The sequence below is a fragment of the Topomyia yanbarensis genome, chromosome 2, assembly GCF_030247195.1.
Source record: "Topomyia yanbarensis strain Yona2022 chromosome 2, ASM3024719v1, whole genome shotgun sequence".
NCBI lineage: Eukaryota > Metazoa > Arthropoda > Insecta > Diptera > Culicidae > Topomyia > Topomyia yanbarensis.
The window spans coordinates 197,257,922-197,271,840 of NC_080671.1; the positions used below are offsets into that span (position 1 = coordinate 197,257,922).

At 35.5% G+C, this 13,919-nt stretch overlaps 1 protein-coding gene across 11 annotated transcripts in view; it reads left to right on the plus strand.

Annotated features, from left to right (window-relative positions):
• Window positions 1-13,919, plus strand: part of LOC131682581 (myb-like protein AA) — a 79,598-nt gene that overhangs the window by 38,994 nt on the left and 26,685 nt on the right. For 9 of the 11 annotated variants that reach the window (XM_058964171.1, XM_058964176.1, XM_058964178.1 and 6 more), the window contains 5 exons: window positions 6,763-6,867; window positions 12,586-12,706; window positions 12,767-12,927; window positions 12,989-13,176; window positions 13,242-13,398. In XM_058964171.1, the coding sequence (XP_058820154.1) occupies window positions 6,763-6,867; window positions 12,586-12,706; window positions 12,767-12,927; window positions 12,989-13,176; window positions 13,242-13,398 (732 nt within the window). The remainder of the gene's footprint in view (window positions 1-6,762; window positions 6,868-12,585; window positions 12,707-12,766; window positions 12,928-12,988; window positions 13,177-13,241; window positions 13,399-13,919) is intronic. The other 2 variants (XM_058964181.1, XM_058964180.1) reach the window with 1 other exon arrangement.

Genomic DNA, 13,919 nt, shown 5'->3' on the forward strand with positions numbered 1-13,919 from the left:
ATAATAATCCCGTTTTACAAATAGCAAAAAAATAAAAACTAAGAACCGAACTCATGTCCTTCAGATAGGCTGTTTATGACGATCGCATCTGAACTATTGAACCGCCTCTGTAATCGAGGAACTGATGTTACCAATTACGCATTTCATATATAACTTTCCAGTTTTGTATAAGTGATTGTGACTGCTCATTGGAACTGATTGTATAGCTCTCTTTATAACAACGGCAAAAACGATATTAGAAAATACATCATTTGCTTCAACTCCAAATCGAACCCCAAAACGAATTGAATTGAACATAAATATTATGAAGAAACACAATATATATTCAAAACATCCGTTAGAAACAGTAAATTTTAATATTTTGTGTTGTGATCGTCATTTCTTCAACATGTCCGTCTTACCTCCACCATATGTCCGTTTCACCACTGTAAAAAGTGCAGATGTTTCTTCATTTTGAAGTTCTTTAAAAAATGATACCTATTGAATTTTGTAACATAATCCCTCTGGGTACTCGAAAGCTACAGCATAGAGTATTACATGTTGACAAAAACATGCTGTTACTATGTTATAATTCAGCATATCTTTGATATGTCCGCCTTATCCCCAGTTCCCCTATGACTAGCATATCACGATTAACTTGATTGAAGTATCAGCCAGAGTATCCAGATAAATTCAATTTTCACCAACGATGTAGACACTTAAGCATTTTATAAAGAATAACTTTTGAACCAGATGTCGTAGCCTATTACTCTCTTTGGAGAAGTTGTACACTGTGCTCGAATCTGTCGGAATTAACATAACATATATTTTTAGAATACATAGGAACGTGTCTACGAAATATTAAATATTAAATAACTAAAATATAGTGCAACCTATCAACATCAACATTTTGCATAGTTGAATGAGGTCGCATTACGAGTAGTTTTTCTATCGGTTCCACTGAGTTCTAAAATTTATGCCACCCTAATGAACATCATTGGCAGGTTTGTGGTGTCGATTTACTTGAGATGTTTGTGGTATCGATATGCTGTCTTTCAAAAGTGATCACTGCAGAAAGTATGCTAACACCTAACCTGAGTACACTGATTCACAAAAACGTTCGATTATTTCCTTTTCAAATGTTCTATAACAATCTGACAGATTTAGCCTACTGAATTCGATAAAATGAAAGGTTAAACAATTTTGCACTGATTTTTTTTTTGAGTTTTAGTGTACAAAATTATTTTTTTTTTATTTTTGACGTAAATGTCTATATTTTAATTTGTGGTATAGTCCACCAGAATAGCAGATCGTAATATTAATTAGATGAACAGGAGCAAATAATATCAAGGGGTCTTCTTAGACCGATTTTTCCTGGAACCGAATATAAATGATGTCTTAAAAATATTTGATTTGCTGTAACCCATCGAAGCAAAGTTTTGCGTTATAACTCATGTCTTTTCCACGCATGCAAATCTTAAAGTGAACAAGTCATTGCACAATGAAAGGCAAATTAATCATATTTGATACTAATTAGATCATATTTAAACATTTCTTTTTTACGGTTATTCGGTAACAGTCGTATCGAGAGAATGGCCAAGTAACGCTTTCGGTCAAATAACATTAAGTCAAAAGACAATGCGACCCTCAGCCTAATGGCATTTGGCCAGTACGGCTAAACGTTGACCAGTAAGGCTAAATGATAGCCTGCCTAATGGCGTTCAACCGACAGGTAGTCGGACTAATGATTGGATTCTCCTGTGTTGCTTGGTTGCTTTATTGTTGTGACAACCAATCAGGATACCTGATTAGATGTTTAAGACTCAAAATATTTTCTAATAATTCTAATAATGATCACGAATGTTTCGAAGTTTGGCTAATTTGATTTCATAATGAAGGCGGAAGGAGTGTCTCTACCAAATTGCCAAAATGTCACCATAAATTCCAAATAAATATGCAATGTATGCAGTTGTTGTAGCAGCCCGTTATGTGCACAGATACTGACCCGGAACCGATTATCGACTTTTTGATTTATTATCAATTAGCAGCAGGTCAATTTCTACGAAAATCGCACTATCGCACTGCGTACGTATACATATATACGTGTTTCGATCTGATAGGTGACTAAATGAACTGTAAATTACAGACGGACAAAGTTATTCGAGTCTCAATTACGTTTCTGATACCGTGAATCGGGGTGACATTGATCACTTTTCAAAGTAGTTATCGCATATTTTTACACGTAACACATTTTTTCTCAAGTTTAATATTTTTAAACCATGTACTGATATATAAAGAACAAGATTGGATGGTTTTATCTGAAATTTTCCGCCCTCAACTGTTTTTTCAAAAATGATTTGAAGTCCGTTTTCGTATTCCGGGGTGACTTTGATAATCTGCATGTTCACCCACATTAAGTTCTTGATGTCAATGTTTTTCATTCAAATGTTTGTTTAAACTAATTCTGAAAAGATACTCATTGGTTAATAGCTATTAATTGGTATTGTGCAAAGTATTTTCATATACTGTAATATTTGCGTGACCAAAATTCGAGTACAACTAGTATAAAAGAATCTCAAAACATTTTAACTACTAAATTTGTTTTATTTGAGTGGTTGGACAATTCAAATTTAAACTTGCCATAATTTGAAATAATTGCGAATTAGTTTTTCAAAAAATGTTTTTAATATAAGTTTTTGAAAATCAATTTTGCACATCCGATTCTAAATAAAAACTCCCTTGGAATTTATTACTTTTGCTAAAATCTAAGATTTATTTGTTGTATAAAAATATACACTTTATGAAACCTCGTAAAAATAAGGTAAAGTAAAATTTCGGTTTTAGTAGTTTTTGTACCAAATATTGATCAATATATTCAAAAAGTATATAAAATCAGTATTGTTGAAGATTAAAGTGAAACTCATTTCAAATTTAAATGATCTGGTGGACTATTCTGGCTAAATAAGCAATCCACGAAAAAAGTTTCGAGTGATCAAAGTCACCTCGACGATCAAAGTCACCCCGGTTTACGTTACCCCTAAGTTGCTGGGGGTGTGCAATCTGACGAACCGGCCGAGTGTCTAGATTGTTGGTGGATGTTTGCGAGTGGGCTACAAATGCAATAGACTACAAGCTTTTGTTACTCGGCTTCCATGTAGTGGTGTCGGGCTCTAAAACGACCGAGACCTATCTGTGGGGAAGAGTGCGAACAACTAAAAAGTCAAATGTAAATAAAAACAAAACAGAAGTGAAAAAACTTGTTGCTATTTTAGTCGAGTGAACGCGAATGCACCCATTGATCGGCGTCAGATTAAAATAGTTGTTGATAAATAAATTGCCTAGATGTTGGTTGCCCCCGGCCGTGCGATAGTGTTGCGCACTGATGTTAGTACCGATAAGATGTGAGTAGATTGTGTTACGATAAATGTTGAATGAAAGAACTCGACTAGAGGGCATCATAGCGTAGTTGGTAAGCACCTCGCCCGGTACACCTGGGTTCGATGCGGATCTCTGGCACATTAGATTAGCGTAATGTAATGCGATAAAGAGCCGCATGACTCAATGCTTTATATGTCTATAATTATAACATAAACATCGACCATTAACCAACAAAATGGAATAGACGTGTATATTCTTTAAAATAATCGAACATATGCGTTTAGGGGTAATGGGATCTTATTTGAGGTTCAACTGAGCAAGCCTAAAAAGCGCCCACGTGGATTTTTTATTATATTGTTATTGAAAATGAAACAGATTTGTATCGTGATTAGTGTATGCGCTTACCTTCAATTTTTTCATGATATTGAAATAGTCAAAGTGCTTATAACAGCATAGCATGTGAGTGTGCATGCATCTGTGAAAATTGAGAACATCGATGGCAATTATCATAAAAAAATCAGAGCAAATCGTACGAAACAAAATCCTTGAAAAAAAAATTCTACCTGAATCGCTTGATTCGATCTTCTGTAACTTGGTCAAATCCCACTAATTTTGGATTTGAAAGCTTGTGGTTGAAATTTCGAGCCAATTGAAGAAGCCACAAGTAACTTCAATTTTGTGTTATTATGATGAATCTTTAAAACGTGAATATATCATTCAGAAATGGAATATTCACATGGAAATTTCACAAAAAACTAAATAAGTGAATGCATTCTGTGGTTGAAGTTTGAACGATTTTTGTCAAGAAGTAAGTACGTCAGCATCACATTAGTCTAACATATTGAAAAATTTTCAAAAAACCTATTTGTTATGAAACTACTCGAATAAAATCTTTGAAAGTCAACTTGGATATCGTAGGGAAGTGGGTTGGGGTACAGGAATAGTCCACGGAGGGTGAGGAGGGGTCAAAAAGAAAAGTTTTTTTGTGTTCACGTGGTATATGAACGGCCCCTTAATTTATGATCCAGCGCGTAGTTTTCCTGATCGTTTGCTTTTGTGGTCCATGTTTGGCGAATAACGGTTTCGAGATCATTGGTCAAAGTGAATTATATTAGTTGATTTTTAATTCTTCATCCTAGATTTCGCATATGCCTTTCGAAAACAAAATATGATTTGAGTACTACAAACTTGCAGTTAAACCCTCAGATGCATAAGAAGCCTTCGAATATATTCCAAAAAATAATCTTAATCCAAAAACTTTTTGATTTTTATTCAATGTCATTCATATTATGTTGCTTTTGAAAACGATAATCCGGCGTTCTTTACCAAGTGTTGCAATGAAATCCGTCAAAAAGTTAAAAGATTTATCGAGTTTGTCCAAATACGTCATGACAAGTGAATTTTATATGAAGAAGCTGATAGAGTAGGAGGTTCATTCGAGTATAGTTACAGTAGACATCCTCACGTACAAGAGAAGATAAAGAAAAGAAGACATATCTGATCGAAAAAGTTGTTTCTGTGTGATCTTGGAAAAGAGCATCAATATCGTACAAGTGTGGTCAACACTTATCTAAGTTTTCTCATTCCAAAGACATCAACCTATATCAGGTGGAACCTGGAACTATAATTTACGGCTAACAGATGGGACTTTTCAGGCCGGCAAATTCCTCTGAATGCATTGTTCAACTAAACCCAACTATTTGGCAAATAATATAAATGAATATAAATTGACTTACAAATCACTTGGCCTCGTGTAAATATAATTAATATACGGCTACGTCCAAATCTTAAACATCTTTTCCGGATAATTTTAGATTGATTTTTAGATGTTAACAAAGTTGTAGACAATTAAATTATCTATTAGAATCTCACTTTTAATATTATTCGAATGTCTAGAGGCAGAAATATGAAATATAAAACCTATGCTTTCACGAGAAAACTCAAAAGATCCGATTTTTTATGTTATTGGGGAAAGTCCATTTTTCATATCCTGAAGTTTCAGATATGGTAATTTTTTGCAAAAAAATTAAAAAAAAACACACCGTGTAATGTATCTAACAAAAAACCGTAACAGACCTATACACCAAAATTTGATTGTCGATTTCAGCAAAATTTTGCTAAATTTTTATCAACTGAAAGTTTCAGCAATGCAAGATGCCGAAAAATCGGCAATTCGAATTGAACCTGTTTGACAGATTCGCTTTGCTGAAAATACAGTAAGTCAAATTTTTCAAATTGACAGCGCAATAACCGGATTTACAGCAATCCAGCTCGGAATACTGAGAACCCGGCAGTTGTCAATTTGACAATTTGAATTACTGAATATTCAGCAAAACGAATCTGTCAAACAGGTTGAATTCAAATTGCTGATTTTTCGGCATCTTGTATTGCCGAAACATTCAGCTGATGAAAATTCAGCAAAATTTAGCTGGCATTCGGCGAAAAAAATTTGGTGTGTACCCCCGAAACAAAATGATCGTAACTATGGCATCTTTTGACCAAGTAGGACACTTTCGAACGTTTTGAATTCAGAAACTCATCGAATTTTAGAATTTGAAAAAATGACCGGATAAATTGACCTGGTTCCTGGTAATTTGAATTCCGGAGTAATGTTCCAGTACTGGGATACGATTTGTAAAATTCAACTGAATCCTAGCAATATGGGTATCAAAATTCTTGGGTTTGTCTCAAAACTCTTATCGTTGTGGGGTCATCTGACGGTTTGAACTCCGAATGGCCACTCAGGGCTCCACGAGAATTATCTCCGGAATGCCCGTTCTGGGGTTAAGACATTAAATGGTCCTTTAATCATACGATGCAGCCTTCTGAGGTAATTCCAAGAATGTTGACAAACATATTGCTAGTATTCTGTTTAAATTTGCATATCGTATCATAGTACTGGAACTTTATCCGGGCAATTTTCAGCGAGTCTAAAATCACAAGAGCTCTTGAATCCAAAGCATCCAAAAGTGCCCAAATCGTTATGGGATAAAAAATGTAGAAGCCCTTCATCATGCTCCCGCTCACTGCATCATTAATTTTTCTTCCCCCAAATCTGTCACTAATTGTCAATTTCCAGCTTATGTCTCCGACAGAGTACTCGGATTCCTTTTCAAATTGTAATCGACGAAATTACAGTGTTATTACTCAAATTTCCTGGATTGTAGTCTGAAAAGGTATCCGGGTACTCTACCAGACACTTAAATGATATAACTGTAGCGTTAGGATTTATGCTTCACCCCTCACGAACGTTTAGTTGAAATGTATGAGCTTTGAATCATACAACTTTTCTGTACAAATCATCAGTTGTTTTATACTATTAGTCGAAATATTGCTAACGTCATTTACCACTTTTTTTTAATGCAAACTTCAACACCTTTATCTACACTTTCTTGCCGTTTTTAGGTTTCAAGGAGTGCTAATCTCACACCCACACTTGGTGGATTGGGTACATTTCGTGGTGGCTCCCTGCCCAACGTCAACAACGATAACGACAAATTTGAGGAAAAGGTCCGCCACGCGAAAGACTTTGTCGGTGTTTTTTATATTGTGGATCAAGTTTGCGTTCGGCTTTGACTGTTAGATGTTTCAGTGGAAATTAATATTTGCTGTTATTGTTGTTGTTGTATACTAATTATGTTGCCGATAAATTCGCGATTTGCTCTAATTGAATAACAAGACGAGAAAAAAACTAACAGGGTGATCCAGAATTATTTTTGTTGAGGGGATCTTTGGTGTGGGTTTCTTCTCAATTCTCACACAGTAGTCCAATGCGGAATCTTCTAGGGCTCATTTTTCTGAGTGTAGAAACCTAGTATGTTTCTTTTACAGGGTTCAACGGCACAGAAGTCAATTCGCTGTCGTTATCGGAGTTTTTCAATGAATAACGTGAATTTACTGGGATATATCAGGAAATACGGCATGATTAGAAGGCGTAATGTAGTTGTATAGATGGTTATATTTTTTAATCAGAAAACGAGATGACAGCGGTTAGGACTTCTACAAAAAGAAAAACAAACGAAATAGAACATATCGTGACATGAAACACTTCAGCCCCTTGTCCCCAAGTTCCACGTGAGTTACAATCAAGAGTAACTCCGAAATTATTGACTTACGTAGCAGCCTTCGACATGGTTGTAGTCAATAACATTTTCTTCCCGATTTTCTTTTTTGGTAACGTTCTGTCTAATGACAACTAGTGGCAAATATGTGGATTATCTCGACATATATACTATTTTTTTTATACATAACTAGTTGTAACCCGGTGCACTTAACTACACCCATCGAAACAAAGTAAAAGGTTGTTGTTTAATAGGGCATAGCAAAAAAACACAAAGTCCCCTCCTTTCAAAGTAAGCTCAAGTGCCAAATTTCACATCGTTTGGTCAATTTTGAAGTTTTTGACAATTGGTACTGTTGGAAAATATGGAGGAAAAATATATTAAATACTTTAACTTTTGAAGTGGCACTTAAAAAATTACAATTCATTCATCTTTTTAAAGAAAATAACTTTAGTATTTGAATGAATATTTCCACTTATTGAATAATACGGAAAGCGGGGTACTGGGTCATTTTGTCTCCAAAATCCCCTATTTTTTTTAAATTTTCTGCTCCATGCTGCAAATTATACATATTTTGCAGTTTTTTTAATGTGAAAAAATCCCATAACTCGAACGGAACCTTCGCGACCGTTGTGAGAATATGAGAAGTTTGGGTTATAGGGCCTTTTGTCATCATTATAAATTTTATCATTTTCTCGTGCATATATCTCTATTATTCTTCAATCAATTTTAATAAAATGTACTTTGTTAAGATTCGTTGCAGGTAAAGTTCAGAAGAATCAGTTTTTAAGACATTGAATCTCGATTCCGCATTTTTATCATTCAATTGCGCATATCATCTCCATTTAACAATAAATTATTATTTAATTTGCTACTTCTTGTGTAAAATACGCTTTGGAATCATGGAAAAAATTTAAAATACTGGTTATTTCCTTTAAAAAGAGGTATGAATTGTAATTTTCTGAGTGCTTCTTCAAAAGTTATAGCATTTAACATATTTTCCTCTACATTTTCCCATAGTAGGCACCAATTTCAAAAACTTCAATAGAATTGGAGATGTGATATTTGGCATCTGAGCTTACTTTGATATTTGTCACAATATGAAAGGGAGGGAATTTAGAATTCAAAAATGGGTGATTTTTTGCAATACCCTCTTTTGTTTTATATGAAACATTTGCGTTTTATACATAATCGTTCTATATAATAAGTATATGTTTTACGCATAATGTTCCCATGCATGGGAACATCATGCGTAAAACAGCTATATGTATGTCAAATAATTCCATGCAAACTTCATAATAATCCGTTAGTTAGGGTTGGCAGAGGCAGTACTAGGTTTTGAATAAAAAGGTGCTGATTGAGATTTGAAAATTTTGGTTTTTGGCAGTGTACTGGAGACGGTGCACAAAAGATAGTCGTTCTTGTTCCAAAACAGATGTGTAGTGGTTTAATTTTCACAGTACAGTGAAGACTCGACTTTATCAGCCCCCGATTTCATCTACCTCCGATTTTTTCATTTTTGGCCCCATTTTGTCAGCTTCCCATGAAAGTCCTAGCTATAGCAGACGAATCAAATCAAATACGAGTTCATCCTTTCTGGAACATATTTTTTATCTTTAAGATGCAGTCGGTTGTCACGATAAAGATAGACACGTCTACCTTTATCAGGACACATGTTAGTGAACTCGGGTGATTCGTAGTTATTCTGCCTAAGCTCGACCCTCATTAACAGAAGACAAAGATTAAGCCCGTACGATATTAAGCCTGTTCTAATGACCCTGCCACTTCTAGTTTTCCGATCTGTTTACTTCACATCCTTGCTCTCACTTGAGTACTATGGCTCTAATTTTCATAACTTTCCATACCCAGTAATCTCTAGCTAATTGAATGTCGTTAAAATGTAAAACAAAATTAAGATGCAAATAATCCAAAAACAAACATATATTTTTTTTTATTTTGCGCCCCTTAAGAGAAATTTATACCAAAGAATCAGAAAGGGTTATGAGACTATGTCTATGGACTAAAGAACAATATTTTAACAGCTTCGGTTGTTTTAAAAAGAGGGCGAGTAAACTTTTGGTAAAGCCCTCAATAAACAATTACAATTCTTTAAAAAGACTGAAACAATATGACCCGATTCTGTAAATGTCTACATTTTCGCAGCTTAAAATACGCTAAGGCGATGTTAAAACGAGTCTTCACTGTATTTTGGTATGCAGTATTCAACCTTCTTTAGGTATTAACATTTTGTAACGAATAAGGTGTTAACAGATCATATTGACCCGGATATCGAACCCATCGAACATTTGTAGCCAAATTTATATGCACTGATTTTTTGTTAAATTTTAAACGTTAAATTTTCAGTTTCTGATAAATATTAGCTATTCTAACCAGGTTAACCCAGTGGTAATTGGTGCCGAATGGGATCATGTTTCATTTATTGACAGAATACTAATAATCGACACAAACAAAAAATAAGAATGCATATATTAATTTTGGACATGGTACCGATATTGGATGGTCAGCATTACGATTTCGATGCCGATTGCGGCGCTACAATAGTATTTCTCATAATACTGAGCAAGTGAAAATTTTGTAATATTCTTGAAAGCTTATATAAAATCCCATCTGAAATGATGTTTATACTCAAACTGATTCAAATATTGACCCTACGTGAAAATCTTCCGGATGATCCGGAACACCCGTATAACTGATAATTTACGATTCTAGTATTATAACTCTGATGTTTTGTGGAAATGGACACTATTGGTTACATTATGACCTTCCGGAAAATCTGCAACATCCGTGGGTCTTGTCAGTTCCTAAATTTTGTCGTAGAGCTGTGAGATATTTTAGTAAACACGCAGAAACATCATTCGCCTTAATTCGTGCTTTTGATTGGGACAAGGCCTCTGTTGAACTTTTGGAAGATTCGGCGTATAATGGACCAGTTCACAAATCTGGTATCCAAACTTTTTAAGTTTCTGTGGAATACGCTCCTTTTTGTGCCCGGAACATCAACCCGCTTAACTTCGTTTGGTAGTATTTTGCTTGTAGCACCTGGATTTAAGACCAACTTTATGAATTGATCAGTTCACTGGTTTTCAAGATTTTCCGGATTCCATAAATATGAATTTATGCCACTGCAACTTGAAGAAATGTTTTCAAAAAAACTTCGGAGCTTTCGGACTAGATTAATGAATTGACCAGTATTACGGACGTTGTGGATCTTCTGGAGCATTTTCACGTAGCATCCATCGGCAATATTTGATCAAAATATCATTTTAGATGGAATTTTATAAATATATCAAAAATAATTCTAAATTTGGGGATCAGTTTCATTGATTGACCTCATTGTCACTTGTTTAGTATTATGAGTATTCTGCCACCGCAATCCCCAACGGAATCGTAATCCTGAACATCCAAGTTCGGTCGTACCATGAACAACATTGATATATACAATCCCAACCTTGTTTTGCGTGTGTTTATTATTATTATTCTACCCATAAACCTGTGATTTATGATGCTGGTTCTGCATACATCTATTAGGTCAAACATAATTTTATTCGGCACCAATTCCCACAGGGCAAGCTGATCAAAATCGGTAATATTTACCAGAAATTGAAAACCGAAACTCTAATAAACATTTCGGGCATAAGTAGTATAGGTTTGGCCGAACAATGTGTCTTAAAAGTATGTGTGCAAGATTAGGGTCAAATTGACTCGCTGGCACCTTATTTGTAACGTTTAACAGAAATGCATGGAAAATTTTGAATTCTACGTAGAATCGTTGTTCTACATGAGAGAGGGAAGGTCAAGAAATTACGAACTTCTAACAGCAAAACTTCAACAGTTATCGCAATTTGAATCATTTTAACCCCACCACCAAAAGAAGTTTAATGTATCAGGTCGAAAGCTCACCTTCTCTTTTATAATGTGATCAGCTTAACAAAATAGTCACGCTTTTGAGATCCAGGCTGTAGTACGGATACTAGTGCGAACATTGGTCAAGCTATTCCCATTGGAGTAGCAGATTTCTACATATGTCTATTTTTCCGTACAATTCTGTTTCTTTCAGTTCAGAAGGTCAAAAAAGTCCATAGGATTTTGGTATGGTGGTATAATACTTCGCTAGAGAGGATTTCTCATGTCCGTAGGATCGTACCAATTGCCATGTGAACTAAAATCAGCCGGGAAGTTGGACGAAGCATAACGTCATCTACCGAAATGGAATATGGTAGTAGTCTGTACTTTATTCCTTAGGTCTCTGGATTTGATTGAAGATCTTCTTACGAAGACGAATTGACGAATGACAAACCGCATCCTCGCCGTTTGAAGTTCGCATCGTCGAAATAAAACAAAAACACTAAAGGGTCTAGGTGATTTCCTTGCGAATTGCAACAAGGACTTCGTTAATGTGTGACGTTGTCTACCCTCTGTTATAGTACTGAATGACGCACATTGTCCATAACTCTATTATTCCTAATCTATTCAGTAGATAGAAACATATGTGTCAAGTTTTTATGTATCTTTTTCGGGGTTTCTCGGATAACGTTCCTTATGCTGTTTCTGATGACAAATATAAAATAGTGTATTTATTCTGTAAAGTAAGGTGCGAATCTTGTAATCCTGGATCATCCCGTAATTTCTGAAAGAGCTGAAAAAATGTGTCTTAATTTCACTTAGCATCAGATATGCTGACGTTACTCTAATTGCAATAAACAACGCGATTAAATGAATGCTACATGTAGTTAGATTTACTGCAAGCACATGTTAAGTTCGAAGAACTTATTATGTTTCGTTCGTAGTGGGCACTATTGTACAGTTGTAGCATAGTACAGTTGTTGTTGTATAGTCAACCTAGAACCTGTAAACAATTTATGCACAACTCATATTAAATGCAGGCATCAAACTTACGGATAACTATGATAGAAACGCCTAATGAATAGTTGTATTTGTGCATGAAAATAATACATAGACAATCAATGTGTTGTTACCTTAAAAGCCAAACAAATGTAGGGTATGTTAATGCAGATTATAGTACACCTCGAGAACTTTAATTGTAGAAATTATCGATGTTGCTCTTTTTTTGTCAATAGCTGCTATCGCTGGGATTATAAGTATTTTCCGCTATTCTAACATTTTTGTCTGTATCTTTTCGGAATAGGGTGACGACGGCAGCACACTGACAGAGCTAAAGTCCTATACACAGCTGGAAAGTGTAAAGGTAAAAAAAGAAGCAGTATCCAAAGCTACCACCCCATCCAACCACAGCAGGGAATCTAGAGGTATATATCTCAGATTAAAGTGGTGATTATTCTTCTATATTACTTCTATTGCGATAACAGGTCGTACTCCAGGTGGTCCAATGAGAAATCGACAGTCTAGCCGTAATCACGATACATCGCCCTACGGTAGCAATTCGGTGCATCTTATACCTCCAATGGAAAGCAACTGGCATCGATCTATCTCGGACTCTGCCATTCATCAGAGTTTATGTCAGAATCAGGTAAGCGTAGAATCAATTTAATGGCAAAATTCGTTACCTATTTATCGTTTACAAATTGCAGCACGAGTCCAATCACCTAAACACACACTCACCTCTAACGTTAAGTCCAACAGTTCAAAGAAAGATTTCAAATGCTCAAAGTATCTCTAAAGTGCATCACCATATATCATCAAATCATCTTGAAAACCACTCGCCACATGATATGCGATCCCGATCATCAACCGGTCTGACAAGGCTACCAGGGATAAAGTACGTTTTACATAAAGTTTAATGGTGTAACTGATGTGTATTAAATCGTTTTCTTGATATTTCAGCATTTACCCTTCACAAAATCATACAGACAGTATACAAATACCTATCCCAAGTAACACGGGTTCATTGCCGGATCTGACCTCTGTTGGTTATCCTATGTACCCATCCTCCCTAGATCAGGAGTATGATCACAATGCACACAACAACAGCTACTGTGCGGTAAGTTTTCACGTGCGTTGTCATTTAATATAGTATAGTTTGCATTTGGCAGAACCATATGTTTTCAGTTGGTATCTATCTTTGCCTCCCCCAGAGACAAAGTTCCTCTAGACACGGTTCTAGCATGGGTCAAAATTGTAAGTAATAGCGAACAGAGACAGCCTATAAAACGTGTTAATGATGACGTAACGCTACCAAACGTCGAAGAAACCGTCACACATACTGGCACAGAGGCAATTTTCGTATTGACGCATGCTAGGACCTTCGCTCCAGAGAAACATAACATACGCTTCAGGTCCCATGAACTACTAAGCAGGTCGACGCACGTTGTAGTAGTTGAAAACATCTGGTGGAACTTAGTGCTGGTGTGATTATCAAAGACAGAAGTAAATATTTGACCGAAAAGACTCACTACCGAAGCGGAGGCTGCTTCTAGGGCACACATAGTACACGGTGTTACAGACAGTGGTTTTGGACTTCTCAAGTGACCTACTATAGGTTGTAGATCTCATCAAATGCAA